Raw genomic sequence first — 26,437 nt, 5'->3', positions numbered from 1 at the left:
TTTTTTTTTTTTTTTTTTTTTTTTTTTTTTTTTTTTTTTTTTGAGTCTCACCTGTTGCCCAGGCTGGAGTGCAATGGCATGATCTTGGCTCACTGCAACCTCTGCCTCCTGGGTTCAAGGGATTCTCCTGCCTCAGCCTCCCAAGTAGCTGGGATTACAGGCACCTACCACCAAGCCTGACTAATATTTTGTATAGTTAGTGGAGATGAGGTTTCACCATGTTGGCCAGGCTGGCCTCAAACTCCTGACTTCGTGATCCTCCAGCCTCAGCCTCCCAAAGTGCTGGGACTACAGGTGTGAGCCATCGTTCCCAGCTGAGCTTGGCTATATGTTGCACCTTCACAAATCACTACCATCTGATGCTCAATATTATGTTTTAGAGAAGAGAGGCTCAGGCCAGACACTTTGCCCAGGGAGACACAGATGATAAGTGGCTAAGACCAAAAGCCCTAGATCTAAAACACTGTAGTCCTTTGTGATCTGTCAGTCCTCAGAAATTCTCTAGATTTCCCAAAGCTCTTGGCACATAACAGATGCCTCTTGTTGGTTGAGAGAACTGCAGAACCCCAAATCGTTGGGGGAAGAGATAGTTTATAAATAGGGCTGTGTGAAAGGTAGCAGGGGTCAGGGTGGAATTAAAGGAGAAACAGGGTTACTTGTCAGCCTCAAGCTAGGGGCAGAGAGTGTGTGAGGCTTCAGGGGCTTTTGAGTTCTATCTAAGTTTTTTTCTTTTTGATCTATTGAGATAGGACTATTTTCATTCAGTCTACTAATGTGGTAGATGCATTTCCATGTTTAATAAATGTGTGTGTGAGCCTGGGTGCAGTGACTCATGCTGGTAGTCTCAGCACTTTAGAAGGCCAAGAGGGGGTGGATCACTTGAGGTCAGGAGTTCAAGACCAGGTTGGCTAACATGGCAAAATCCCGTCTCTACCAAAAATACAAAAATTACCCAGGCATGGTGGCGCACACCTGTAATCCCAGCTACCTGGGAGGCTGAGGCAGGAAAATTGCTTGAATCCAAGAGGTGGAGGTTGCAGTGAGCCGAGATCACACCACTGCACTCTAGCCTGAGTGACAGAGTGAGACCCTGCCTCTATAAATAAATAAATAATAAGTAAATAAATAAATAAATTGTGTGTGTGTGTGTGTGTGTGTGTGTGTATTTAGCACATTCCTTAAAAAGGCTAACTTCTACATTTCTGTTTCTTGCTCACACTAGTCCTGCTGCCTGAGCACCTTCTTTAGTCCTTTTCCATCTGTTCAAACTCCACCAAATGTTTGAAATTTCCCTCTTCTGAGCAGGTACCACAGCCAGATGCTTTTAGACACTGCCCAACTTTATCCTCATGACAACTCTGGTTTATTGATGAGGAAACACGTGCAGAGAGGTGAAGTAAATCAGCCACCACCACAAGCGAGTAGGCGGTACAACAGAGACCCAGAATGGTCCATGTTTGGATGGAGCTGACCTGCTGGACTATGAGTTTCCCTGCTGTCTCCTTCTGATGTGCTTTCTTTCCTTGGAAATCCCCAAGTCCTCTTTGCTACTGGGGAGAGCTTCTTTTTGTATGTTACAGTGTGTATATATACGCTATCTGTCCCTCCCCCATTCTCATTGAATCAGGAGCTGGTGATGAGAGTAAAGCCTCAAGTTCATAGTCTGCTCACATGACTTCCATCCGCACTCCTGTGTATCTAGCCTGGCATCTGCTTATAATTGGCATGAAGTAAATGCTTGATGAGTGGCATTATCATCTTTGGAAAGGAGCCCCATTTAGGCAAATTAGGGCTCCAAGTGACTGTGACTGTGAGAAGACCGAAGTGTCCTATAATTAATGACATGACCTGGTGTGGGAAAAAATCCTGCACGATGGGATGTGGGTTCATGTGTCTGTTCAATAAGGCACTGTTGAAGTCTGTGGGGCTGCTAACCATTGCATGAGTTGGGTATATTAGAACATAAGACTTTTACAGATTCCAATCGTCTTCCCAAATTGTTGTTTTGTTTGTTTGTTGAGACAGAGTCTCTCTCTGTTGTCCAGGCTGGAGTGCAGTGGCACTATCTTGGCTCACTGCGCACCACCTCCCAGGTTCAAGCGATTCTCCTGCCTCAGCCTCCCTAGTAGCTGGGACTATAGGTGTGCGCCACCATGCCTGACTAAGTTTTTTATTTTTAGTAGAAACGGGATTTTACTGTGTTGGCCAGGCTGGTCTTGAACTCCCGATCTCAGGTGATCCACCCACCTCGGCCTCCCAAAGTGCTAGGATTACATGTATCAGTCACCACACCAGCCTGTTTGTTTGTTTTTAAGAGACAGGGGTCTCACTGTGTCACTCAGGCTGGACTGGAGTGCAGGGGTGCGATGACAGCCTTCGGTAACCTCAAACTCCTGGGCTCAAGTGATCTTCCCACCTCACCCCCCCGGGACTACGGATGTGAGATATCATGCTCAGCTAAGTTTTAGGAATCTTTTTGTAGAAACAGGATCTCACCATGTTGCCCAGGATGGCACAATTGGTTTTTGTTTTCCACTTTTTTATCTTGTTACTCTGACTTGGGGAAAGTGAACCATTGGCTGTGGCAAGCAAGGCTTGGTGGTGAGCCTTAGTAAACACAATGGGAAGTGTGGCCACCCACTGACTCCTCTCTCTGTCTCTTGCCTTCTCCCAGTGCTCCTCCCCCTCCCTTCTCCCCTTAGGAGACCAAGGACTCTCACTTGTGTCCTCTCTTCTTAAGCCATGTCCTCCTTCACACTAAGATGTCAACGCTTAACTCAATGTGGGAGGCTGTTGTTGAAGGAGGAACTCCCCGGACAGAGAATCTGGAGACTACGGTTCCAATGACAACTTTGCTTCTTCCGTGGGAGGCTCTCTAGACCTCTGTTTCCCAGCTGTGGAAGGGAGGAGGAAGTGACCTACGTGTTTCCACCCATCCCTTAGTCCCTACCACCTGACAGCCCATGAAGGTACCAGCAGTTAGGCAGGTTAAGGGTTATGCTGGCCTTGATGTCATCTCCAAACCGCAGGTAGCCCAGAGCCCCGATGCCGATGTACAGGGCAGTGATGATGGATATTCCCAAAGACAGGATGGCTGGAAAGTGGCGGGCATCTTTCATCTTGTTTTCCAGAGGCAGAACCTACAGAAACATCACAGTGTAAAGAGTAAGAAGGAGAAAGAGAAACACGAACATAAAAAAAAATGGCATCCCACTTCTGGCTGTCTACAGAAAAGAACTGAAAGCAGGGCCTCAAAGAGATATTTGTACACTTATGTTCATAGTAGTGTTATTCATAATAGCCAAAATGTGGAGGCAACCCAAGTGCCTAGCAACAGAAAAGGGATGCACAAAATGTGGTGTATCCATGCAATGGAATGTGATGTAGCCCATAAGAAGAAGGAAGTTTTGACACATGCCACCATGTGGATGGATCTTGAGGACATTATGCTGAGTGAAAAAAGCCAGTCACAAAATGACAAGGACTGCCTGATTCCACTTATACATCGTACCTAGAGTAGGCAGGTTCAAAGAGGCAGAATGCTAGTTGGGAAGGACTGGCATGAGGAGGGTATGGGAGTTATTTTTAAATGGGCACAGAGTTTGTTTTGCAAGATGAAGAGTTCTGCAGATGGAAGGCAGTGATGGTTGTGCAATAATCTGAATTTAATATATATGTATACTTGAAGATGGTTAAGATGGTAAATTTTATGTTAGGTGTGTTTCATCACAATTAAAGATAAGGAAATAAAAGAGGAGGAAAAAAGTCGGAAGATGAGGGTAAGGAGGAAGAAAAAGATAAAAGGAAAAAACTGGAGTCACATGATGATCCCTGGATGGTTAAGAGCTGGAAGGGCCCCTGAAGTTATCTAGACCAAAGATCTCAAGACTCTGGGGCAGCTAGATCTGGCCAGCAGATGCATTTTGTTTTGACAGCACAGTCTTTCAGACAATTGAATATGATTGCCTTTAGGTACAACATTCTTTTCCCATTCACCAGGCCCATCTCCCTTCACCCCCGCCCACCAATGAATTATACCTGGCTTTCCAAAGGCATTTATATTTGAAACTCCTAATTCCAGAGCAGCCTTCCCCATCACCCATTACTATACAGTGGGGAGGCTGAGACTCCAGGAACACAGGGTGCTGGTAACAGCTGGGACCAGAAAGCGCTTCCTGGTTCCATCAGCAGTGCATTGCCCCACACCCCAGGTTCTTACTCTTCTGTTCTCAGAATCCTTCTTCCCTTAAATGCATACCTGATTCTAAGAGAATCCAAGTTGAGGCCAGTCTGCCTTCTGTTGGTTGGGTACTTGAAGGTCTCTTTTGTCTTTAAAACCAATCTTCCCGTTCCTCATCCCATAATTTCCTTCTCAGGCTCTTACTGTCCCAGAGACCACCCCCACCTTCTCCTACTCCTTGTTCAGACTGTGTGCTAAGCACTCTCTACATGCGCTATTTACCTGATATGTTCCTTATCTGAAAACGGGCTCAAATGAATTTTGCTTTTTTTTTTCTTTTTCAGAGAGTGTCACTCTGTCACCCAGGCTGGAGTGCAGTAGTACAATCACAGTTCACTACAACCTCCAGCTCCTGAGCTCAAGAGAGCCCTCCCACCTCAGCCTCCTGAATAGCTGGGACTATAGGCATGTGCCACCATGCCCAGCTAATTTTTGTATTTTTTGTAGAGATGGGGTTTTGCCATGTTGTCTTGAACTCTTGGGCTCAAGCGATCCTCCCATCTCAGCCTCCCAAAGTGCTGGGATTACAGGCAAGAGACATGACACCTGGCCAAATTTTGCAAATTTTGTGGAGAATTACACAAGCACCATGATGGCACAGTCAAGGGCTTAGTAAATGTCGGCAGTTATTATTTTTTAATACTATGAAGACCATAACTCTATGAAGTCGGTACCTGCCTAATTCTTGTTTTAACAGATGAGAAAAACAAGACTCTGAAAATGAGATAACATCCCAAGTTACAGAACCAGAAAGTGGCAGATTCAGGTTGTAAACCAGGGCTGTCATCCAAACTCCAAGTATCTGCTTCACCTCCTATAGCAATGGGCATATTTGTTACGAAATAGGAATTTAGCATCTTTTCCCTTGTATTGTTGAATGCTTTTTTGTTGTGTTTGCAAACTTCCAGCCCTGCAACCCCTAGCCCTTCCTCCACTCCAGGAATTTGGAAGATGCTTGAGGGCATCTTGCTTGTTGCTTGTTGGGTCATCCCTGTGCCTTTGCACTTTCTTCTGGATTAGGTCTAGTTGCAGCAGGTGCTCACGAGGATGTTTGACAATTACACAATAGTTACATAAAGAGCAGATGATCCACCTGAGCTCTTGCACCCTGTGATACCATTTTGCTGCATATATTCGCAAGACCAAAAATGATCTTTTCACAAGACTGATTAGACTGAGTAGCTGGTTTCCTCTCTGTCTCTCTCTCTGTCTACAATTAATCAGTCAAAGAGAAAAATGGCTGTTGACATAGAGTGGAAAGGTCCCTGGACTGAGTGTCAGATGTACTAGGTTTTAATCACATCTGCACAGTTCCTAGCTGGTGACCTTACTGAAGTCCCTTTCTCTCTCTGGGACTGTCCTTCTTCTGCAAAACTGGAGACTGGGCTAGAAGAGTTTTTCTTAAGATAATTTCAGTTAATACTAAGAACCACCAGCACATAGGAGGCATTCAAGAAATACTTACCAAACAAATATTGTCATCATTTTATAGTTGGAGAATTAGAGTTCAGGAAGTAGCCCCACCCAAAGCCAGATTCCAGCACATTCTGCCTCCAAAGTCACTTGCTTTTGTGACTACCACACTCTGCTTTTGCCCTTGACTATTCCAAATTCTAAAAACAAAGTGCTTCCAGTTCCATATAGGTAAAGTGAGCACACTTCACAATATCCCTTTCACTGATTACAACTAAAAATCCTGGACGAAACACATAAAGTAATTGTGCGCTGATTCTGAAGAGTAAATAGTAGCAGGCAGAATGGGGAGGGAAAGCAAAAAGAAAAAACGACCGTCATGGTGGTGAGTTTCCTGCTTTTTTTCTTCCCACATGTCCTAGTTTAACCTTGAAGGACACCCAAATCCTAGAACTATGCAGTGTATACAGACAGAAAATAACATTAAGAGAAACTTCTTTTTGGCCACATGACTTAGAATAGGGTCTCCTGTGGGATGAAGAGCATGGAGAGAATCTCTATTTTTCTGTTTCTTTGTTTTATCTCCAGGCCATGACCTTAAGGCAAGTCCCAGTCACTAAGCAGCATTCTGGTATATCAGTGGCTGCAGTGGTCATGCAGGCATTTAGAAATCTTAGATAAAAATCCTTCTCTCTACACAGAAGTACTAGGAAAGTGAGCTTTAGGAGACTGAAGAATGTGGGAAATCAGGACTGGCTACATAATTTATGGGCCCCAGTGCAAAATGAAAATGTAGGGTTCCTTGGTGAAGGATGATTCCAGCAGAGTGTTAAAGTTGTGTTTTCTCTCAAAAGCTGGTGAGATTTTTCTGGTTCTTTGTAGGATGAATAATTTTAGACTATGCATTTTGAATATTATTTTAGGAGACTCAGGATCCTGTTAAAATCCTGTTCAGAATGTTGATTTTTTTGTTTTAGCAAACCATCTACCTGGTTAGATTCAGATCATAAGTCCTTGCTCACCTTCTGTGGGCTATGGTTTCAATATCCAATTAGCTTTCAAAGCCCTTAAAATGATATTTGGCTCTACCCTGCTCCTGTGCCACCCAGTGCCAATCTGCAGATGGGACTCTACACAGTAGTTCAGTTCTCAAAGCCTTTGCTTTGATGCTTCCCATTAGTTCCACACATGTACAGCTCAGGGCTGGGCCCAAGATATTATTCACAGATTTTAGGAGATTGCTTTTTCCAATTTCCTGTTCTCTGTGTTTTCCTCCACACTAGCCAGTTCACAGTGGCTTCTTTTTCCCATCCTCTAGCTAGAAAGCCAGGATTTTAGTCTCCTGGTGCAGACTGTTTATACACTGGATGTGTCTGGGTGGGGCGGGGTCTTGGAATCAATCTCCTGCATATACTAAGGGTTGACTATATATCAACAAGTCTAACATTCAGGTTATTGGGATCTCCGATGGAGAAGAAAAAGAGATTGGTGAAGAAAAAAAAAAATCCAAAAAATAATGGCTGAAAGCCTCCCAAATTAGGTAAAAGACAAACATTTACAGATTTAAGAGATCCCAAACAGGACCAACTCAAAGAAACTACATTAAATATAATACAGTATTACTGCTGATTTAAAAATACTTTTTAAAATTATGAAAGCAACCAGAGAAAAACACCTAGGAGAACAATGATTCAAACATTTGCAGATTTTTCATCAGAAACCACTGAGGGCAAAACGAAAGGAAATCATATTTTCAAAATGATGAAAAAAAAGAATTATTCACCTAGAATTCCGTATCGTGCAAAAATATCCTCTAGTAATAAAGGCAAAAACAATCTCAGATCAAGAAAATGAAGATAATTTGTTACTAGCAGACCCGCTCTGAAAGAAATGCTAATGAAGGTTCTTCATGCTAAAGGGAAATGATGCCAGAAGGAAATGGGATTTCAGGAATAAAGAAAGAGCAACAGAAATGGTAAATATCTGAGTAGATATAATAGCCTATTTTCTCTCCTAGTAAGTTTATTACAAGGACTATGTATGACTATTGAAAGCAAAAATGATAACATTGCTGATGTTTCAGTGTATTTAGATACATATGGCAATACAACATAAGGGGGGAAGTGCCCTATATGATTGTAAAATTTTGACAGTTTACTAGCAATGATAAAATATTAAAGTAACCTGTGAGAATGTATATTATAATCCCTAAACTACTAAATGTATTATGGAAAAAGATACAATCAAAAAGTCAATAGGCCAATTAAAGGGTTAAAGTGGAATACTATGGAAGTACAATAATCAAATCTGTGTGGTTCTGGTGTAATGGTAGACATATAGACCAATGGAATAGAATTAAGAGTATGGAAATAAACCCTTACATAGATGGTCAATTGATTTTTGACAAGTGTGTCAAAACTATACAACATGGAAAGAATAATCTTGTCAACAAATTGTGCTTGGACAACTGGATAACCACATACAAAACATGAAGTTTGACTCTTACGCATACCACGTACAAAAATTAACTCAAAATGGATTAAAGACCTACATGTAAGAGTGAAAACCATAAAACTCAGAAGAAAACTCTGAGGTAAATCTTCATGACCTTTGATTTCTTTTTCTTTTTTTTTTTTCCTTTTTTTTTTTGAGGCAGGGTCTTGCTCTGTCACCTAGGCTGAAGTGCAATGATGCAATCATAGTTCACTGCAGCCTTGAACTCCTGGGCTCAAGTGATTCTCCTGCCTTGGCTTCCTGAGTAGCTGGGACTACAGGTGTGTGCCTCCACACCTAGCTAATTTTTAAATTTTTTGTGCAGAGACAGGGTTTCTGTATGTTGCCCAGGCTGGTCTCAAAGTCTTGCCCTCAAGTGATCCTTCTGCCTCAGCCTCCTAATGTGCTGGATTAAAGGTGTGAGCCACCACATCTAGCCATGACCTTAGATTTTGCAATAGATTCTTAGACATAACTCAAAAAGCACAAGCAGAAAAAAAGAGGATGAATTGGACTTCATCAAAATTAAAAATTTTTGTACATCACAGTTCACTATCAAGAAAGTCAGAAATCAGGCATGATGAACTATGGTTGTGCAACTATAATCCCAGCTACTTGGGAGGCTGAGGCAGGTGGATCACTTGAGCCCAGGGACTAAAAGCCAGCTTCGGCAACATAGCAAGATCTCATCTCATTTTTTTTTTTTTGAAACAGAGTCTCTCTCTGTAACCTTAGCTGGAGTGCAGTGACCTGATCTTAGCTCACTGCAACCTCCACCTCGTGGGTTCAAGAAATTCTCCTGCCTCAGCCTGCTGAGTAGCTGGGATTACAGGCACATGCCATCACGCCTGGCTAATTTTTGTATTTTTAGTAGACATGGGGTTTCACCATGTTAGCCAGGCTGGTCTCAAACTCCTGACCTCAAGTGATCTGCCTGCTTCAGCCTCCCAAAATGCTGGGATTACAGATGTGAGCCACCGCGCTCAGCCCCATCTCATTCTTTAATAAGAAAAAATTTAAAAGAAAAAAAGAAGGGGAGAAGACAAGAATAAGAAAGAATATTTGCAAATCATTCTTCTGATAAGCATTTAGTATCCAGAATATATAAAGAACTCTTAAAACTCAACAACAAAAAGACAAACAACCTAACTAAAAATAAGCAAAGGACTTGACTAGACGTTCACCAAAGAAGATGTACAAATTGCCAACAAGCAAATGAAAAGATGTTCAATGTCAAAAACCTGTACGCAAATGCTTACAGCAGTATCATTCATGATTGTCAAAAACTAGAAACAACCCAAATGTTCTTTGACAGGTGCATTGATAAGCTGTGGTACTGCCCAGACAGTAGACGCTCTGCAATAGAAAGCAAGGTGTTACTGATGTGTCCCAAAGCAGGGATGAATTTAAAATGCATTAGGCTAAGTGAAAGAAGCCAGTCTCAGAATCTCATACATACTGTATGATCCCATACAGGTGACCTTTTGGAAAAGAGAAGACAGTACAGGCGGAGAACAGAAGGTGGTTGTGAGGGGTTAGTGGTAGGTAGGGAAGCTGCCTGCAACGGGCCAGCATGAGGGAGTTTTTGTAGTGAAGACTTGTTCTGAGTCCTAATTTTGCTGCATTTATTCCTCTATGTGTTTCTCTAAACTTACAGGAATGTACACCAAAAAAGTGAATGTTACTGTGTGTACACTAAAAGTAAATTTAAAAAATATATAAACAGCATTACCCTTCCACAAGTGTGGAAGTAGAGGCTATAGACTGTAAATACACAGAACTTTCCAGGTTAAAACTCCATTACGTTTAATCAAATCCTTTAAACTGGACACCATGGTTCATCTTGATTTTAAAAGATTAGGAAACTCATGTTGACAGGAGGATAAACGTTTACTAGGAATATGGGGACAAAAATAAAACTGCCTCCTGACTGCTTCTCTGTTGTAAACAACTTTTGTCCTGCTGGTGGCAACTGTCCCAAGTGAGGCCAGAGGTTACTTTCTCCCATGAGCATTTTCTAGCAGGCCCAAAACATGGTCAGTGGGACACAGAAACCTAGAGCTCACAGCTCCTTTCCAGAAGGTCACTCACAGCACCAGGGATAAGGCCACCTCAATTCAAACCTTACCACACCAATGCTTTCAAAAGAAAAAATGGCTGTTCCGAAGAAGAGAGGGTAGGTCTTCCAGCTTGCTACCAGTGGCAACCGACTGGGGTCTGGGATTTCCTAAAGGAGAGAGAAACGCTATGAGACAATCACTTCCAAAGCACATTTCAGCTCCTTTAAGAGAGGGGTACTCTCAAATGAGACCTGAATTTTTAAAAATTGAATATCAAGAAGTTTAGAAAACTTTAAAGGGTTGTAGGCCGTGATCAACGTTGATTTCAACACTGCACAATACCAAAGAGCCAGAGGACAGTATTGTCGAAGTACTGAAGGATTAGCCTCTCATGGAGGGAGTTCGGTTTATCAAAACCTCCAAAAGGGCCAGGCGCGGAGGCTCAAGACTATAAGCCCAACACTTTGGGAGGCTGAGGCGGGCGAATCACAAGGTCAGGAATTCGAGACCAGCCTGGCCAACATGGTGAAACCCTGACTCTACTAAAAATGCAAAAATTAGACGAGTGTGGTGGCGCACGTCTGTAATCCCAGCTACTTGGGAGGTAGAGGCAGGAGAATTGCTTGAACCCGGGAGGCGGAGGCTGTAGTGAGCTGAGGTTGTGCCACTGCACTCCAGCCTGGGTAAAAGAGCAAAACTCCATCTCAAAAAACAAACAAAAAAACCTTCAAAAGAAAACCTTACATACCGCAGATCAGTGCCAACCTAATGCACTCATGAACTGTCCTTTGAATGGACAATGGTCATAGGTGTCGGAAATTGCTGTGATTGCGGTCATAGTAATAATCTAGGAAGCCAAAGTCATGAATTAAATATGAAAGACCCCTTTTCTTCTTTAATGAGCTGTAAACTGAAGGGGAGAAGACTGTGTAGAATAAATATCCTATGTACCTTGTGACCCAGAATGTGAAAATGATGACAGAACCATTTTTCTAATTGGGCAATCTTTGGAATTGTCCAAAAATGTATCAAAGGTAGCTATCTCATTAGGAAATTTAATTTTATAGAATTCATCAGTATCTTCTAAGGAATATAAGATTGATCTGCAGTTATTCTAAAATGTTTGACTATTACTTTTACTAAATTTCACAGACAATGTAACTTTTTTTCTCTTTTGGCTTCTTAAAGAGAAGAACATCTGGAAGTTAGTAAATATGCCAAGAGACTTCTGAGACTTAACTTTCTATGTAGTGTGGTCCACTATAAAAGAAGAATTAGGTTGGGCACAGTGGCTCACACCTGTAATCCCAGCACTTTGGCGGACCGAGGTGGGGAGATCACTTGAGGTCAGGAGTTCGAGACCAGCCTGGACAACATGGTAAAACCCCGTCTATACTAAAAATACAAAAATTAGCTGGGCATGGTTGCTGGTGCCTGTAGTCTCAGCTATGCAGGAGGCTGAGGCAGGAGAATCACTTGAACCCGGAGGCAGAGCTGCAGTGAGCCAAGATCGTACCACTGCACTCGAGCCTGGGTGACAGATTGAGACGCCATCTCAAATAAATAAATAAAAATTAGAAAGGATAGCAAATTAGGAAGCTGAGAGAAAATCAATATCCATAATTCAACCTAAAAGACATCGTAACTAACATTATAATAGATTTGCTTACAGTTTTGTTTGTTTGGCTTTTTTTTTTTCTTTTTTTTTTACGAGTTTGGTTTTTTAGTAACAAGACACTTATTGAAAGCTTATGGTTTTTGAGACTTTACATATACCTTGGTGACTAAATATTAGATTTTTTTTTCTCTTGCCTTCCTTAGGGGTAATACCAGGTACCTGAAATTGTAGCCTATGGGTAATTCAATAAGTTTTAGCTGTAGTACAAGAACCTCTTTTCACCTGCCTTTTGCTGCCAGCCAACAATTAAAGGAATGGTCTATAGTTCACCAACCAAGATGTTTTCCTTGCAAGCACACTTAAAAAAAAAAAGCCAGAATTTGACATAAAAGTAGGTATTTAAGGTCGGTCGTGGTGGCTCACGCCTGCAATCCCAGCACTTTGGGAGGCCAAGGCAGGTGGATCACAAGGTCAAGAGATCGAGACCATCCTAGCCAACATGGTGAAATCCCGTCTCTACTAAAAATATAAAAATTAGCCGGGCGTTTGACATGCGCCTGTAATCCCAGCTACTTGGGAGGCTAAGGCGGAAGAATCGCTTGAACCCGGAAGGCGGAGGTTGCAGTGAGCCGAAACTGCGCCACTGTGCTCCATCCTGGCAACAGAGCAAGAATCTGTCTCCAAAAAAAAAAAAAAAAAAAAAAAGTAGGTATGTAGAGAAAGAACAAGAACAACGAGACAACCAGAAGAATGGGATTGCATAGAGACATCTTTGTAGAAGAAAGGCTACAGTGAGGTGCATAACGCTCTTACCACCTACAGGATTGGCTCCAGGTATCTAGAGCTCAGTCTGTCTGATACGAAAACCCTGTCCAGTGGAGTGCGCAGCTGTGTGGTTTGTACTCACCTGGGTGATGTACTGGGTGATGATGACCAAGCTGACCAGCATGCTGATGTTGGCCAGCATGGAGAAGATGGTCAAGATTCTGAGGTTCCGGATAAGAACCAGCAGCACCAGGAAGGGCAGGAAGGAGAGCATGTAGAGTCGTGAGTCCATGGTGGGGGTCAGAATAATGGTCTCATTGGAATGGCAGTTGTTGGTTGTGCTATTAACAGCTTCCACTACCTGAGGAAGGAATGGGAGAAACAAGAGGGGGAGATGATGACTCTTCTAGCCTCATGGTTGGCTCAGTGCCTTTCCCCTAATCAAACTCCCTCACAACGAATTGGAGTGTCTCATGGTACCAACCCTCACGGTGAGTTAGGGTGAATTTAGAACTCATTCTAAACCCTCTGCACCATCCTACCTCAGAAGAGGCTGTACAGGCTGGTCGTGGTGGCTCACACTTCTAATCCCAGCACTTTGGGAGGCCGAGGTGGGTGGATCATTTGAGATCAGAAGTTCGAGACTAGCCTGGCCAACATGGTGAAACCCTATCTCTATTAAAATACAAAAATTAGCCAGGCGTGGTGGCGAATGCCTGTAATCCCAGCTACTCAGGAGGCTGAGGCACGAGAATCGCTTTAACCTGGGAGGCAGAGGTTGCAGGGAGCTGAGATCATGCCACCACACTCATGGCTGGGCAACAGAGTGAGGCCCTGTATATATTATATATGTATATACATATATTATATATAATATATACATATATAATATATGTATATATACACATATATATGTTATATATAAATATAATAACAGATGTTTTATACATTATAAATATATATAACATATATAATAATCTATACGTAATATGTATGTTATATATATAAAGCGATTCTTGCTTTAACCTGGGAGGTAGAGGTATAAAATATACATATATATACATACATGTATATATATGTGTGTGTATATATATAATATATATAACATATATATATAACATATGTATGTATATATATAACATATATACATATATATAACATACATATAAAAGCTTGTACAAATAGTTAAAAATAAATATAATACAAAATAAATAACTGGATTCACAGTGGCTATTTGTTAGCTTTTGGCAACTAGTATCCATTTCTCCTGATACCAGTTTGATTTTAGTGAGTTCTCTGTTGTCACTGAATGCAGCATTGGAGGACTGTAAATCACAATGTGGCAGAGCTAGGGGATTGGCCTTTAACTCAAGCTGGGGCAGGCAGATCCTCTTCCAGGAATCTGAGTGTCAATCTAGGCATAGGGACCTAAGGACGGACTAGAAAAGGGCAAAGATTAGTAGTGATTCCTGAGAAGGCTGCTCATGCTGCTCATGCTGCTTATTAGTTCCACCATCCACATCCTCCTCACTACCCTGGCTCCTGTTCTTCCCTCAGACCTGCTTTTTAATTTAGTGAAAGGTAATATCCTCCCATGAAACTTATTTTCTGCTTAAATTCTCCCAGAATTTGTTTCTTTTGTGATAACCTAAAAACTTCATCACTTACTGTTTCCTAATTAACACATACACTTACTGACTCCTAATTGGCACAATACTGGCATTTTAAATAAGAAAACTCTTCCTTGTGTGGATTGGACCATTCATTGCAGAAGATTTAGTAGCCCTGGACCCCACCCAATGAAAGCCATGAGATCCCCAATCACTGTGATAAACAAGAAACCATCCTCCAGCCCCCACACAATATAAACACCCCTTATAAAGTCAGTAGGTAGGTGAATGCCACCACTCTCCATTTAAAAGTCAGCATGACCTAACCGAGACAGTCTTATTGGACAAGCAACACAAACCACTGCAGAACATTTAGGAACTAGAGTTTAGCAGGAGAAAAACATAAATGCATTGATAATCTCAGTACCAAGATGCTAACATCTTGGGAGATATTCATCTATATATTTTCTATACAATATCACAAATTGCATGTATTATACATATTCTTTTTCATTTATAAGACTTCAATCATAGCGTTCACTCTTTTCTTTTGTTAAATGTCCCTTGCATTTAACAATACACTGTGGATACATAAATGAATCAGGTAAGTATTATTTTATTCTGTTTCCTTACTACAATAGGAAAAATAACTGGAACATTTGCCAGGCACTCAAGGCCCTCCATAAATGGGCCCTATCAAACTTTCAAGGTTTCTTCCTCTCCCATGACCTACTCTTCCTCCTGTAGCCAATTATATTGCGTCTCCTGGGCCAGTCCCATAAGTTCCTGCCACCAGGTTTTCACTGATTTCTTCTCTCACCTTGGCTGCCACCACTTTTTCTCCAACCTGTCAATACCCGGCTCAGATGCACCACCCCTCTGGAGGACACTTTCCCTGCTCCAGTGATCTCTGCAATGTAGTTTGCACCCTGACCTCATGTTGTTGTTGTTAGTGGTATCCTGGCCTGGCACCAAAATATCATATTGATATTTAACTTACTAGGTTTTAGAACACACCCTACTTGGCCTATAAACTCCTTGTTACAGTGTCTGCCTTGGTAATAATGCAGATGATAAATAAATGTAGATAATAATAAATGCAGATGATAAGTATAGGTTTGTACATGTCAGATTGCTTTCTAAAGAGAAATCTGACAATGTCTTAAGAACCTTCAAAACAAATTCTTTGACTCAGTAATTTCACTTTAAGGAACATTCAGGAAATGAAGTGCACAAAGACCTTTGTGCCAATAGATTATAGTAGAGAAACAAAGGAAAATAAGGGAATTGTTCAGCAATAGAAGATTGATGAGGATATGCTCAATCTGTGTGATGGAATATTATGAAACTATTGAAAATTACATGACAAAACGTAAGGATATTGCAAAATGCTGACCAGTTACGGTTATATGAAATTATAACCATGAATAGTTGGATTAAGAATAATTTTATTTTGTTTGCAGAAATACAACATAGGTTTAAGAACTTGAGCTTTTGCATCAGAAGGCCTGAGTTTTTGTTTGTTTGTTTGCTTTTTGTTTTGTTTTGTTTTTGAGATGGAGTCTTGCTTTGTTGCCCAGGCTGGAGTGCAACGGAACAATCTTAGCTCTCTGCAACCTCCACCTCCTGGGGTTGAAGCAATTCTCCTGCCTCAGTCTCCTGAGTAGCTGGGATTACAGATGCGCGCCACCATGCCTGGCTAATTTTTGTATTTTTAGTAGAGATGGGGTTTCACTATGTTGGCCAGGCTGGTCTTGAACTCCTGACCTAGTGATCTGACAGCCTTGGCCTCCCAAAGTGCTGGGATCATAGCTGTGAGCCACCATGCCCAGCCAGGCCTGGGTTTTTAACTTTGGCTCTGTGACCTTACATACATTATAGAGTTTCTAATCTCAGTTTTCTCATCTGCAAAATGGGAATAACCGCAGTACCTACCCTAATAAAGTCATGGAGATAATTAAAAGAAGGAAAACATGTAAAATGCTCAGCACTGTACCTGACGTAATAGAAGCTAACTGAATGCTTACTATTTTTTTCTTCTAACTAGTTTACATTTTTGAATTTCTGGTATTACTACTATAAGCAGAAAAAGAGCCCTAAAGCATAGTTTTCTTTATAAACTTGTGGATTAAGGATGGTCTCTGCTATTACCTATATTATTTTGCTTAAATTGTTGTAAGATAACTTCTAGGTTAGATCAGAAAGACTTCCTAGGGACAGCAACTGTTAAGCCACAGATTAAGTTGCTAAAGGTAGATACAGATGGCCCAAGCCTGGACGTGGTGGCTCAGGTCTATATTCCCAGCTCTTTGGGAGAGAGTGGGAAGATCACCTGAGCCCTGGAGTTGGAGACCAGCCTGGGAAACATTGCAAGGCCTCAGCTCTACAAATAATAAAAAAAAATTAACCAGGCACGGCGGCACATGCTTGTGGTCCCATCTACTTGGGAGTCTGAGGTGGGAGAATCACTTGAGCCCGGGAGTTTGAGGATGCAGTGAGCTGTGGTCTCACCACTGCACTCTAGCCTGGGTGACAGTGCAATATCCTGTCTCAAAAAAAAAAAAAAAAAAAAAAAGAAAGAAAGATAGAAAAATGACCCAAAGCAGATTAGGAATCATCAAAAGAAGACCCCTAGCTATTTTAGAAGGAGCAAGAATAATTAAGCTTCCAGGAAGGAGGATTGACAAAATCCAAGGGCCTTTCCAGCTCAGTAGAGATCAACTCTGAGGACAGGTCTAAGATATTGGACAAAGGGTACTGTGGCAAAAGTAACTACACAGAAATCTGCAGCTATGTGAGCTAGGGGAGGCAAGTTTGACAACTTTGTAGTTTAACTTCCTTTTTTTTGTATCGATGAGGACCCAGAGAGAAGAAGCTGTTTGTTAAACAACCAGCAGTGGCATGCCCTTGACCCTATCTTTTCCCCTCCCGTTTTCTCTAGAAGATTCTACCTGTTTTAAATTATCGGCCAAAAACACAATGTACACACAGCAGAAGCCAAGTTGGGTGACAATAAGGAAGAAGCTCACGATATGCCTAGAAGGAAGAAGAGAGGGAAAAAGAAAACTTATTATAAAATAAATTAATTTGTCAGTTTCATTTCTTGCCATTCTGCCCTCTGTCCCCAGGGGTTGGTGGCCCTGTACCAGCACACTTGATCCTTCCACCACAATCAACAATGGGGCAAAGAAGTGAGGTAACAGTAGTTCTTTTTTAAAAATAATTTTTAAACACCCTCACACTCTCAGCTCAGTAAGTGGTAAAATTCTTCCTGGTCACAAGCCTCCCCCCATACCTGGCTTGGTGGCATTCCTCATCATGGATACTAATTAATGTAGGGCAGCAGGCACAATGTTTTTATTAGCTACCATTCAGATTTGAAATTTTTTTCTACCATGTGCCAGACACTATGCTGGGCACTGAGAATACACAGAAAAATAACATACAGTCCCTTCTTCTTGTGGTTTATGACTAATGGATTAGGTGGACAAAAATTCTTACGATGTGGCATTAAGAGCCATAGTGAAAAGGGCAGTTCATCTAAATTATGGGCAGACAGGAAGCCTTATTAGAAAGCCCTATACCTAAGAGAAAGCCCCTTGGGAAAGGGAAGAAAGAGAGTTGGCGGAAGGAAGAGGGAGGGAGAAAAAAAGAGGGAGGAACAACAAAAGAGAGAGGAAGAAGAAGAAAGAGAAGGAGAAAAGGAGAAAGAGAGAGGAAGAGGGAGAAGGGGAGGAGAAGGAGAAGAAGAGGAAGAAGAAGGAGGAGGAGGAGGAGAAGGAGGGGGAAGAAGAGAAGAGGAAGAAAAAGAAGAAAAGAAGAAGAGGCGGAGGAGGAGGAAAGGGAAGAAAGGGGAGGAAGAGAAAAAGTGAGGAAAAGCATCTCCACAGAGGGAGGAGGCAGTTTCCCCAGCTGCCATGTGGGGAGTCCATTAGAGGGGCAAGACTGAGGGTAGGGGAAATAGATAGGAGATTATTTCAATAATGGAGGTGAAAGTTGGCAGCAGCCTGGACAGACATATGACCATTCAGATGAAAGAACTGAAGCATTTCAAGACATAACTAGGGATCTATAATTTACACAACATGGTAATTCCCCACATCTTGGGGGAAAAGGGAAAGGAGATCGTCTAGGGTGATTTATAGACTTTTGGCTTGGACAACAAAATGAACTGGGAGACGCAGAAGAAAGAAGTTTTAGGAGAAGGGGAAGAAACGACAAATTCAGAATCTGAATCATTGAGCTTGAGGTTTCTATAGGAGACATTTGGGACACAACTAGATATTAGGGTCTGGAACTGTTACATTGTAGCAGTGGATAAAGACTTGCAAAGGCAGAGAAGTGTAAGAAATGTGCAGAATGAGAAGAGGAGAAGGCAGTGTTCAAACTCTGGAGAACATCAACATTTAATAGAAACAGAAAAGGCTACAGCAAATGCAAAGGAGTGGCTAGAAAGGTAGGAGGGAAACTAGGGGGAAAGAGGTTTGATAGTAGCCAAGTGGGGAGAGAATGTTGAAAGAAGAGAACGGTCCATTGTACCCATTACTGCTGAAAGGTTCTCTAGGGCAAAAAAGATGCAACCAGAAGGTCTTTTAGGACATTGCTTGAAAGAACTTCAGTAGAATTATAAGGACAGCAAAGACAGGTGGTCCGTGAAAGAGGTGTGGATGGGATGTAAGGCAATAAAGTCAGAGTGGTCCAGTGTTGATGGCACCCATTTGCTCATTACTGTACATTCATTGCCTAAAGCACTTTGTGACACATTGTAGGTATTTAGTAGACATTTGTTGAATAATATATTGAATGTAAGATAGGATGATGGCTACAATGGTAAGGTTCACAAAGTTTTATTATTTTATTATTTGCTTTATTATTTTTAAGATGGAGATACATGAACACATTAAATGCTGGGAGGAAGAGCCCATACTAAAGGAATTCCAGTAATAGGAGAGGCAGTAATTCATGAAACAAGGTCTCTAAACGGAGCAGGGAAATCTTTATATGCCCAACAATGAGTAGAAGGATTTGAGGGTCTGCAACAGGCAAGTCTCTTTTTGGGTCACACAATTGGGAAAATTCTGGTCATTATCCAGTAGCCTTCCTTGTCTGTTTACAGACTGAAGTTATGGATTACTCTTGTGAGTATGGGCGTTGAGTGAAGGATGGTGCCAGGCCCATGATACTACACAGACTACCTGCCATGGGCAGGGGCACACTGTGAGTACTGCAGCAGTTTAGAAAACACAGTTCAAAAGAGACTTTCACAGTCTAGATGGTGCTCAACAAGAGGAGACAGGCAGGGTGGGGACAGGTCTGAAACAAAGACAAAGGAGTAGATTTAATCCCAAGTACCAGAAGACAAAGGGTGTTGAACTGTTCTGTGTCACCCCTGAGAGCTAAAAGCTGGGATTTTTCAGGGAGGATGACTTCCTACAGCTCAACAAAAGGTTCTTAAAATCTTGGTCTTTTCCTCTGTTTTCTTCTCACTGTATAACCTCTCCCTATAAGCTTCAAGGCTGATGACTTCAATTCCGGATAGGTGCATGAAGATAGGCTTAAACCCATACACCCCCACTAGACATCTCCACTTGAATGTGTTTCTCGGGCACCTCAAACTCAATTTGTCCAAAATAAAGTCATCAGAAATCTGAGCCAGCCTTGACTCTTCCTTGTCTCCCAATCCCAGGATCCAGCTTATGACCAAGTCAACTCTTCTTCATCCCCCTGCCACCAGCTTGGTCCAGGCCACCATTGTGACCTGGCTGGACACCGTTGACAGCCTCCTCAGAGACCTGACTCAACCTGCTCTTGCTCCCTTACAATCTGTTTTCCTCACAGAAGCCGGACAGAACTTTAGACAATACAAATATGATGACTTCCCTGATTAAAACCCTCCAATGGCTTCCTGGATGCTTTTTAAGAAATGAACAAATAGAGTCTTTGTTTGAGAGGGTCTAAAATGTACCACTTGATTGGGCGCCTGGCTCCTTCTTCAGTTCCACCCCCCTGACTCTCTGCCCTCGAGCTACCTGGTCTTGTTGTACCTTGAAGCTGTCACCTATACTTTCTTGCTTCACAGGCCTTCACCCCCTCTCTTCCTTCTTCGGGGCCCATCCTCCAGGCCCCTGTCCACCTTCCCCGAGGTGATTCCTCATTCTTCAGGACTCCTTCCTACAGAGCTCATCTCAGCCTGTTTCATCCTAGAAAGCCCTCCTCTCCCCCAAGCCGACACACATCTCCTAACCTGTCTGGTGGCAACCAGCACTTCTTTCCTTCTTCGTACATATCCAAGTGGCTATTAAATAACCCTATTATAGGCTGTTTAGTTTCTGCCTTTCCCACAGGACTATGGGTTCTGTGAGGGCAAAGCCTAGTTTTTCTTGGTACCCGTGGCATTTCCAGGGCCATAACAGTAACTGGATAAATGTGGTTTAATAAGAGAGTGAATAACATTAAACCTGCATAGCAAAGGAATGAGCACCCTCTCACTGGAGATATACAAGAAGTGGGGCTGGATCAGGGATGTTGCCAATGAGCCCGTTCCATGTATAAAGTCTAACACAGAAGTGCCAAACCAACCGCCTTTCGAGGGAGGAAGTCATCCCTGATAGCAGCTTTTTCTCGTCCTGTGCCCTACCCCAATGCAGGCAAAGCAAGAACAAGTTACCTTCCCCAGTGAGCGTGGTTCCGGAGCCAGGTGCTGGGGTTGGCTTCTAGTCCATGCATCACTGTGTCCCCATAGTCCATAAAGGGCTTGTTAAGCCTGCAGGAGACAGTGCATAGGCAGTTTCCAGGAGATAGTTTAGTCTAAAATCACATGGTCAAAAGTCAGGAGACAAAGAACAAGGCAGGAGCAGAAAGAACACAGGGGCAGAGACTTCAGGCTTTGACACTCAGCAGTAATTCCTCAGTGGCTTGTTTTTTTTTACCTGTTAAATGAGGCGGAGACTACCCAGCAAGAGTATAATGTACACCTTGCATGGGGATGGTAGTTTTCAGATCATGATCCTCATGACAATTCTCTGCGTAGTTTATACCCAATTTCCAGAGGATCCAGCCAGATAGGCATAACGACCTGACTGAGGTCTCCTGAGGAGCCATGCAGCAGAGCCTCACCTGAGCTCCCTCCCCCTAAATGCTCTTCTCTCTTTCTTGGCCTCACTGGAGAAAACTAAGAAGTAAGCTGTTATTATGCATAGGATGTTTCTGGGCTGTCCCTGAGAACCACGTACCAAAGGAATTGACACAAGGAGGCTGTTCTCCTCACCTCTTACAGAAGCGCTGGGCACACTTGACCAAGATGTGCATACAGTGGCAGGCGACGAACCCCATCACCAGCAGACTGAGTGGACCCATCTGGAGGAAGGGGAGGCAAAGGGTGAGGGAGGAGAGAAGGTAATGCATTTTTAAAGTATACTGCGAGGTGGGACTGGTAATGCAGATATCATGCTGGACTCAAAGAACTCTCTAGCAAACTGGGTTTAAAGCCCTCTTGAGCAGCAACAGCTATGCTTTCAAATATGACCTCAAGTAGTATTACAATAAAGCACATAAAGCAATTACAATGGGTTATGCTGATGAACGTAGGGGACACAGAATCCTGACCATGTGTGCCCTCTGTGGCGCCTGAGACATCCCCAAGGAGACCTGGTGCTCTGTAGAGCATATTTGAAAAACTGGGCATAGTCCAATACTTGCATTCTACAAGAGAGGAAACTAAGGTCCAGAGAGCAGGCAAATGACTTACCAAGGGCAGTAAAGTCTGTGGGAGAGCCAGAACTCAAACCCAGGCTCGATGTCTAGACTCTAGCCCCACACCAAGCTGCCTCCTGGAAAGACAGCTCCCCACAGGTTGCTAAACTGCTAGAGCCTCTCCTTTCATTTCCCTTCCACAACTGACCATAAATGAAGGCCCCACCTGTGGCACCTTTCTTACCAGGATGCCCGCATTCTTCACAGCCAGGGGTAGTCCCAGGATCCCTGTGCCCATGTTGCCTTTCACCAGGTGAACCAAGGCCTGGAACCCTCTAAAGGAGAGGAAGGGGATGTGAAGCTATGGGTATGTGGAAGTGAGAAGATCCAGCAGTCATTCCCTCGCAGTGTGCCGGCACCTGACAGGCGGGCTCCTAGCCATCCCTCAGTCCATGTGTCCTTGCCTGGCACATCTGGGTCTCCTGCAGGGTCACCAACCATCCCAGTTTGCACAGAGCTGTCCTGGTTTTAGCAGCTAACCCTCAATATATGCTGCAACACTTACTACATGAGACACTGTGCTAGGTGCTTTAAATGAGTATTATTTCAGTGAATCTTCTTGTCAAGGCTCTGATGAAGATATGATTGTCATCTTGCAGGTGAAGAAACTGAGGCACAGAGATTTGTTAATGACATATCCAGGATACATCGGGGAGCCAAGATCTGAGCACAGGGCTGCTTCAGAGTCCCTGTTTTTCACCCCACTTCTGCTGGGCTGCCTCCCAGAGATAGACCCAGAGAGGGTAAGTAAAGAAACAACCCCATTTCATAGCCAAGGAAATTGGAGGCTCAGAGAGGGGCAGAAACTAGCTCAATGTTATAAAACTAGTAGTAGAGACAGGCTTGGACTCAGAGACAAGGGGAAAGGGCGGGGAGAAACAAGAAATTACTGTGACTTCTGAATAAATAGGTCAGGTGACTGGGTCCCCAGATGGGGTCTGGCGGGGCATAATCATTCAGGGATTGAGCTCCAGAGAGGTTTCTTTACTCAGCCCAGGGCATCAAGACCGGAGAATGTATGCTTCCCCTCCCCCAAAGAAAAACTCAGACCCTTCCTTTAAGACAGATGTGAAGGTTGGCCCAGAGGACAAGGTCTAAACCATCAGGAGAAAAAATGTTCCAGGGAGGTACCTTCTCTATTAGTGAATTACAAAACAACCTATTTCTTTCCTTTCTTTCTTCCTTTTTTTTTTTTTTTTTTTGAGATGGAGTCTCACTCTTGTTGCCCAAATGGAGTGCAATGGCGCGATCTCAGCTCACCCAGACCTCCGCCTCCAGGGTTCAAGCGATTCTCCTGCCTCAGCCTACCAAGCAGCTGGGATTACAGGCATGGACAATCATGCCTGGCTAATTTTCTGTATTTTTAGTAGAGATGGGGTTTCACCATGTTGGTCAGGCTGGTCTCAAACTCCTGACCTCGTGATCCGCCCGCCTTGGCCTCCCAAAGTGCTGGGATTACAGGTGTGAGCCACTGCACCCGGCCAAAACAAACTATTTCTACATGTCTTTGTACCTGGGCCCCTGGACCAGATTAAGTCAAGGGAAGACTGGGGTTTACACATGCAACTTTAGAAACCTCAGGTGGGGCGCAGTGGCTCACACCTGTAATGCAAGCACTTTGGGAGGCCAAGATGGGAGATTGCCGGAGGTCAGGAGTTTGAGACCAGCCTGGCCAACATGGTGAAACCCTGCTTTTACTAAAAATACAAAAATTCGCTGGGTTTGGTGGCACATGCCTGTAGTCCCAGCTACTTGGGAGGCCGAGGCAGAAGAACTGCTTGAACCCGGGAGGTGGAGGTTGCAGTGAGCAGAAATCATGGCACTGCACTCCAGCCTGGGCAACAGAGCAAGGCTCTGTCTCAAAAAAAAAAAAAAGGAAAAGAAAAAGAAAAAGAAAAAAGAAACCTTGGAAATTCCCCATGAGAGCCTTCTGGTTAGGAGACTTAGTCTTTGTAAAGCAGCAGAGGTACTCTGGAAGGAGCCCGGTCTCTAGGATTTGACAAATCAGGGATGAAACCTCAAGGCGACGACTTAACTAGCTGTGTCATCTTGGGCAATGTGTTCAACTTTGTTGGCCCTCTCTAAATGTCAGGAGTGATGCTATTTTTAAAAGATGCTATTTAAAAAGAATCTATGGGCAGAGACTCAGGAAGCTAGAGGGTTTAGAGCTTTATATTAAAGATCTAAACCCTGCAGCTTCCTGAGCCTCTGTCCACAGATTCGTCAAGGGTTAAAGAGAACAATCGAGGGAGACAGGGGGTGGAGAGTCCCCACATGCCTTTCTCTCTGTGGGTATCAACATCGCTGACTGAGCACTACACCCTACTTGCCAGGCCTGCGATGGGCTTGTTTTGCAACTAGGAGGGGGTCAGCGGGTTACTTTGGAAATTTCCAACTAAAGGACTTAGGAAATCAGAATTTAACTTTGGGCCACTCAACCAGCTTGAAAACGTAGTGCGGTAAGTCATGCAAAGCACCGAACTGGGAGTCGGGAGACGTGGGTTCCAATCCAACTCCTTTCTTTGGTCAGCTTGGACTGTCATCTTGTTCGAAGCAGCCAGCATTTACAGACACTGTGTCTGGGGGATTTCTGCTCAAATCTCCCAGGAGGACGGAACGATCATTGATAGAGGAGAGACTGGGCAGAGAAGTTTCATCACTTGCTCAAGCTGGTAAGCAGCTAAATGGGAATTCGAGCCTGGGTGAGCTGACCCCATAGTTGCCACACGTACACAGCCCATTATTTGGCTTCTGTCCAACCCACGGGTTTCCCTCTAGCACTCACTTGCTTTATTCCTTTGATCCTTAAGTTGCCGAAATTGCCACCAAACCTTGCATCAGTTCAGGACACAATAGATAGGTGGTTCCCTCAAGGCCTCTGACTGAGAAAGATCTCTGCTTAAGAGTGGCTGGCCCCAGCCTATAGACAGCTCACTCTCAGGATCACTAATACTCAGCAACTCCCAGGACTAGTCCTGGGGCGACAGCATGGGCAGCAGGGCCAGTCATTGTGCCTATCCCTAAATTGTCCTGCTGGATGGCTGTGGGGAGGGGCTTTGCCTGCCCCTTACAGTCCCTCCCTACAGTGCTCCTCCCAAAAAACACATCCTCCAATTTTGTTTCCGTGCACCCTCCTTTAGTTCACACAGCCACCTGTTTTGCATATCAGAAAACTGAGACTTAGAGAAGGAGCAGAGCCACTGAACTCAAGGGCTTCTGATTCTTTGCCCGGTGCTCTTTCTACCATGCTAGCAGTGCAAAAACTTTCTTCTTAAAGCAGCAGAACCTCTTCACCACCACGCCCCACACCTTTTTTTCCTAAGTGAACTAGTGAGTCTAGTTGGGTGGTGGGGTCAGGTGTGGGGAAGGGAGCTGCAGCCTGTAGCTTGGCCTCTCTCTTTTTTATGTTTTGAAAGCCTTGTGAATAACTCCAACTCCCTACCCCCTGGAAAGTGGAAAAAACTAGAACCTTCCACAAAGTGTGCTCTTTAGTGTCATCTGCATTTCTCAATTGAAGTAGAGGCCAGGCTTACTGCAAGAAATAGGCACAGGGAGGCAATACTTAGTGGTCAGTGAGGCCACTGTGGTTTTAAGCTCAGCATTCACCTTCTCCTCTAAGAAGCTAGGGATTATACCTCTGTCCCCAACATTAACATCGCTGGCCAGGAACAAAAATGTGACTTTAGGGCAAGCACTGAATTCTAGCCCCTATCCTGCCAATGACTCAGTGTGTGGCCCAGGGTAACTGAGCCTCAGTTTCCCCACCTGTATCTATTGGGGGCAGGATCACTATGTCTCTAAGGGCTTTTCTGACAGTCTTTACTCTTGCCCCTTTAAGTTCTCAGTTTGACTCAGCCTGTGACTACACCTTTTGCAACCTGGGCTTCTCATCTGCACAGTGGATTTAGGGTCAGACATACCCACCTCAGGGTTTTTGCCAATGCAAACTTCAGGCTGCAGAGCAGAAATAGGGATGGCAGAAAACAGCACTCACGTTATGCCTTTGGTCTTCTTCGAGCCTGGTGACTCTGAAGGACTTTCATCCAAGAATGTAGAGTCTTTGTTCTCCAGCTTCTTGGCACTTTCGGGAGGCGACATAAGGTCCAGTTTGATGGCAACGGCTCCCTGGGGACCCTCAGTACTTTTTGTCACAGACATGACTGCTTAAGAAACAGGAGGTCAGGGTGACAAAGAGGTCTGCTCTGGAAGAAGGGAAGCAGGAAGGTGTCTAGGGTAGGTGTACACTCCAGCACAGTGTGTGTGCCTGGACTGGCTGTGGCCAGGCCGGAATGAGGCCCCGCCCACCTCCCTGGAGGGCACCTCCCCCTGCCTGGAGAAGCCAGTGGAAGAGGACTCCTAGGAGGAGGAGGAGAGAAAGGAGGGATTTGGAAAAGGCATCACCCATCCTTATCGGTATTACTTAGTAATAATCATAATGATAACAACTATTATACTGATAATTTTCATAACAAATATCTATTAAGCA

At 43.6% G+C, this 26,437-nt stretch overlaps 1 protein-coding gene across 3 annotated transcripts in view; it reads right to left on the bottom strand.

Moving 5' to 3' along the window:
• Nucleotides 1-26,232, bottom strand: part of LOC116531430 (proton-coupled amino acid transporter 2) — a 39,112-nt gene extending 12,880 nt beyond the window's left edge. For 2 of the 3 annotated variants that reach the window (XM_032250152.1, XM_032250153.1), the window contains exons 1-8: nucleotides 25,946-26,231; nucleotides 22,136-22,226; nucleotides 21,467-21,555; nucleotides 20,867-20,962; nucleotides 17,151-17,235; nucleotides 12,732-12,950; nucleotides 10,275-10,373; nucleotides 2,974-3,140 (exon numbers count right to left, since the gene is read on the bottom strand). In XM_032250152.1, the coding sequence (XP_032106043.1) occupies nucleotides 2,974-3,140; nucleotides 10,275-10,373; nucleotides 12,732-12,950; nucleotides 17,151-17,235; nucleotides 20,867-20,962; nucleotides 21,467-21,555; nucleotides 22,136-22,226; nucleotides 25,946-26,109 (1,010 nt within the window). In that variant the 5' untranslated portion in view covers nucleotides 26,110-26,231. Of the gene's footprint in view, nucleotides 1-2,973; nucleotides 3,141-10,274; nucleotides 10,374-12,731; nucleotides 12,951-17,150; nucleotides 17,236-20,866; nucleotides 20,963-21,466; nucleotides 21,556-22,135; nucleotides 22,227-25,945 lie in introns of all 3 variants that reach the window. The other variant, XM_032250151.1, reaches the window with a different exon arrangement.
• Nucleotides 26,233-26,437: the final 205 nt, after the last annotated feature.

Source organism: Sapajus apella, unplaced genomic scaffold (assembly GCF_009761245.1).
Source record: "Sapajus apella isolate SASKATOON/1434 unplaced genomic scaffold, GSC_monkey_1.0 scaffold71, whole genome shotgun sequence".
Lineage (NCBI taxonomy): Eukaryota > Metazoa > Chordata > Mammalia > Primates > Cebidae > Sapajus > Sapajus apella.
Note: the sequence above shows the minus strand (reverse complement) of the source record. Positions and strands in the feature narration are given on the sequence as shown.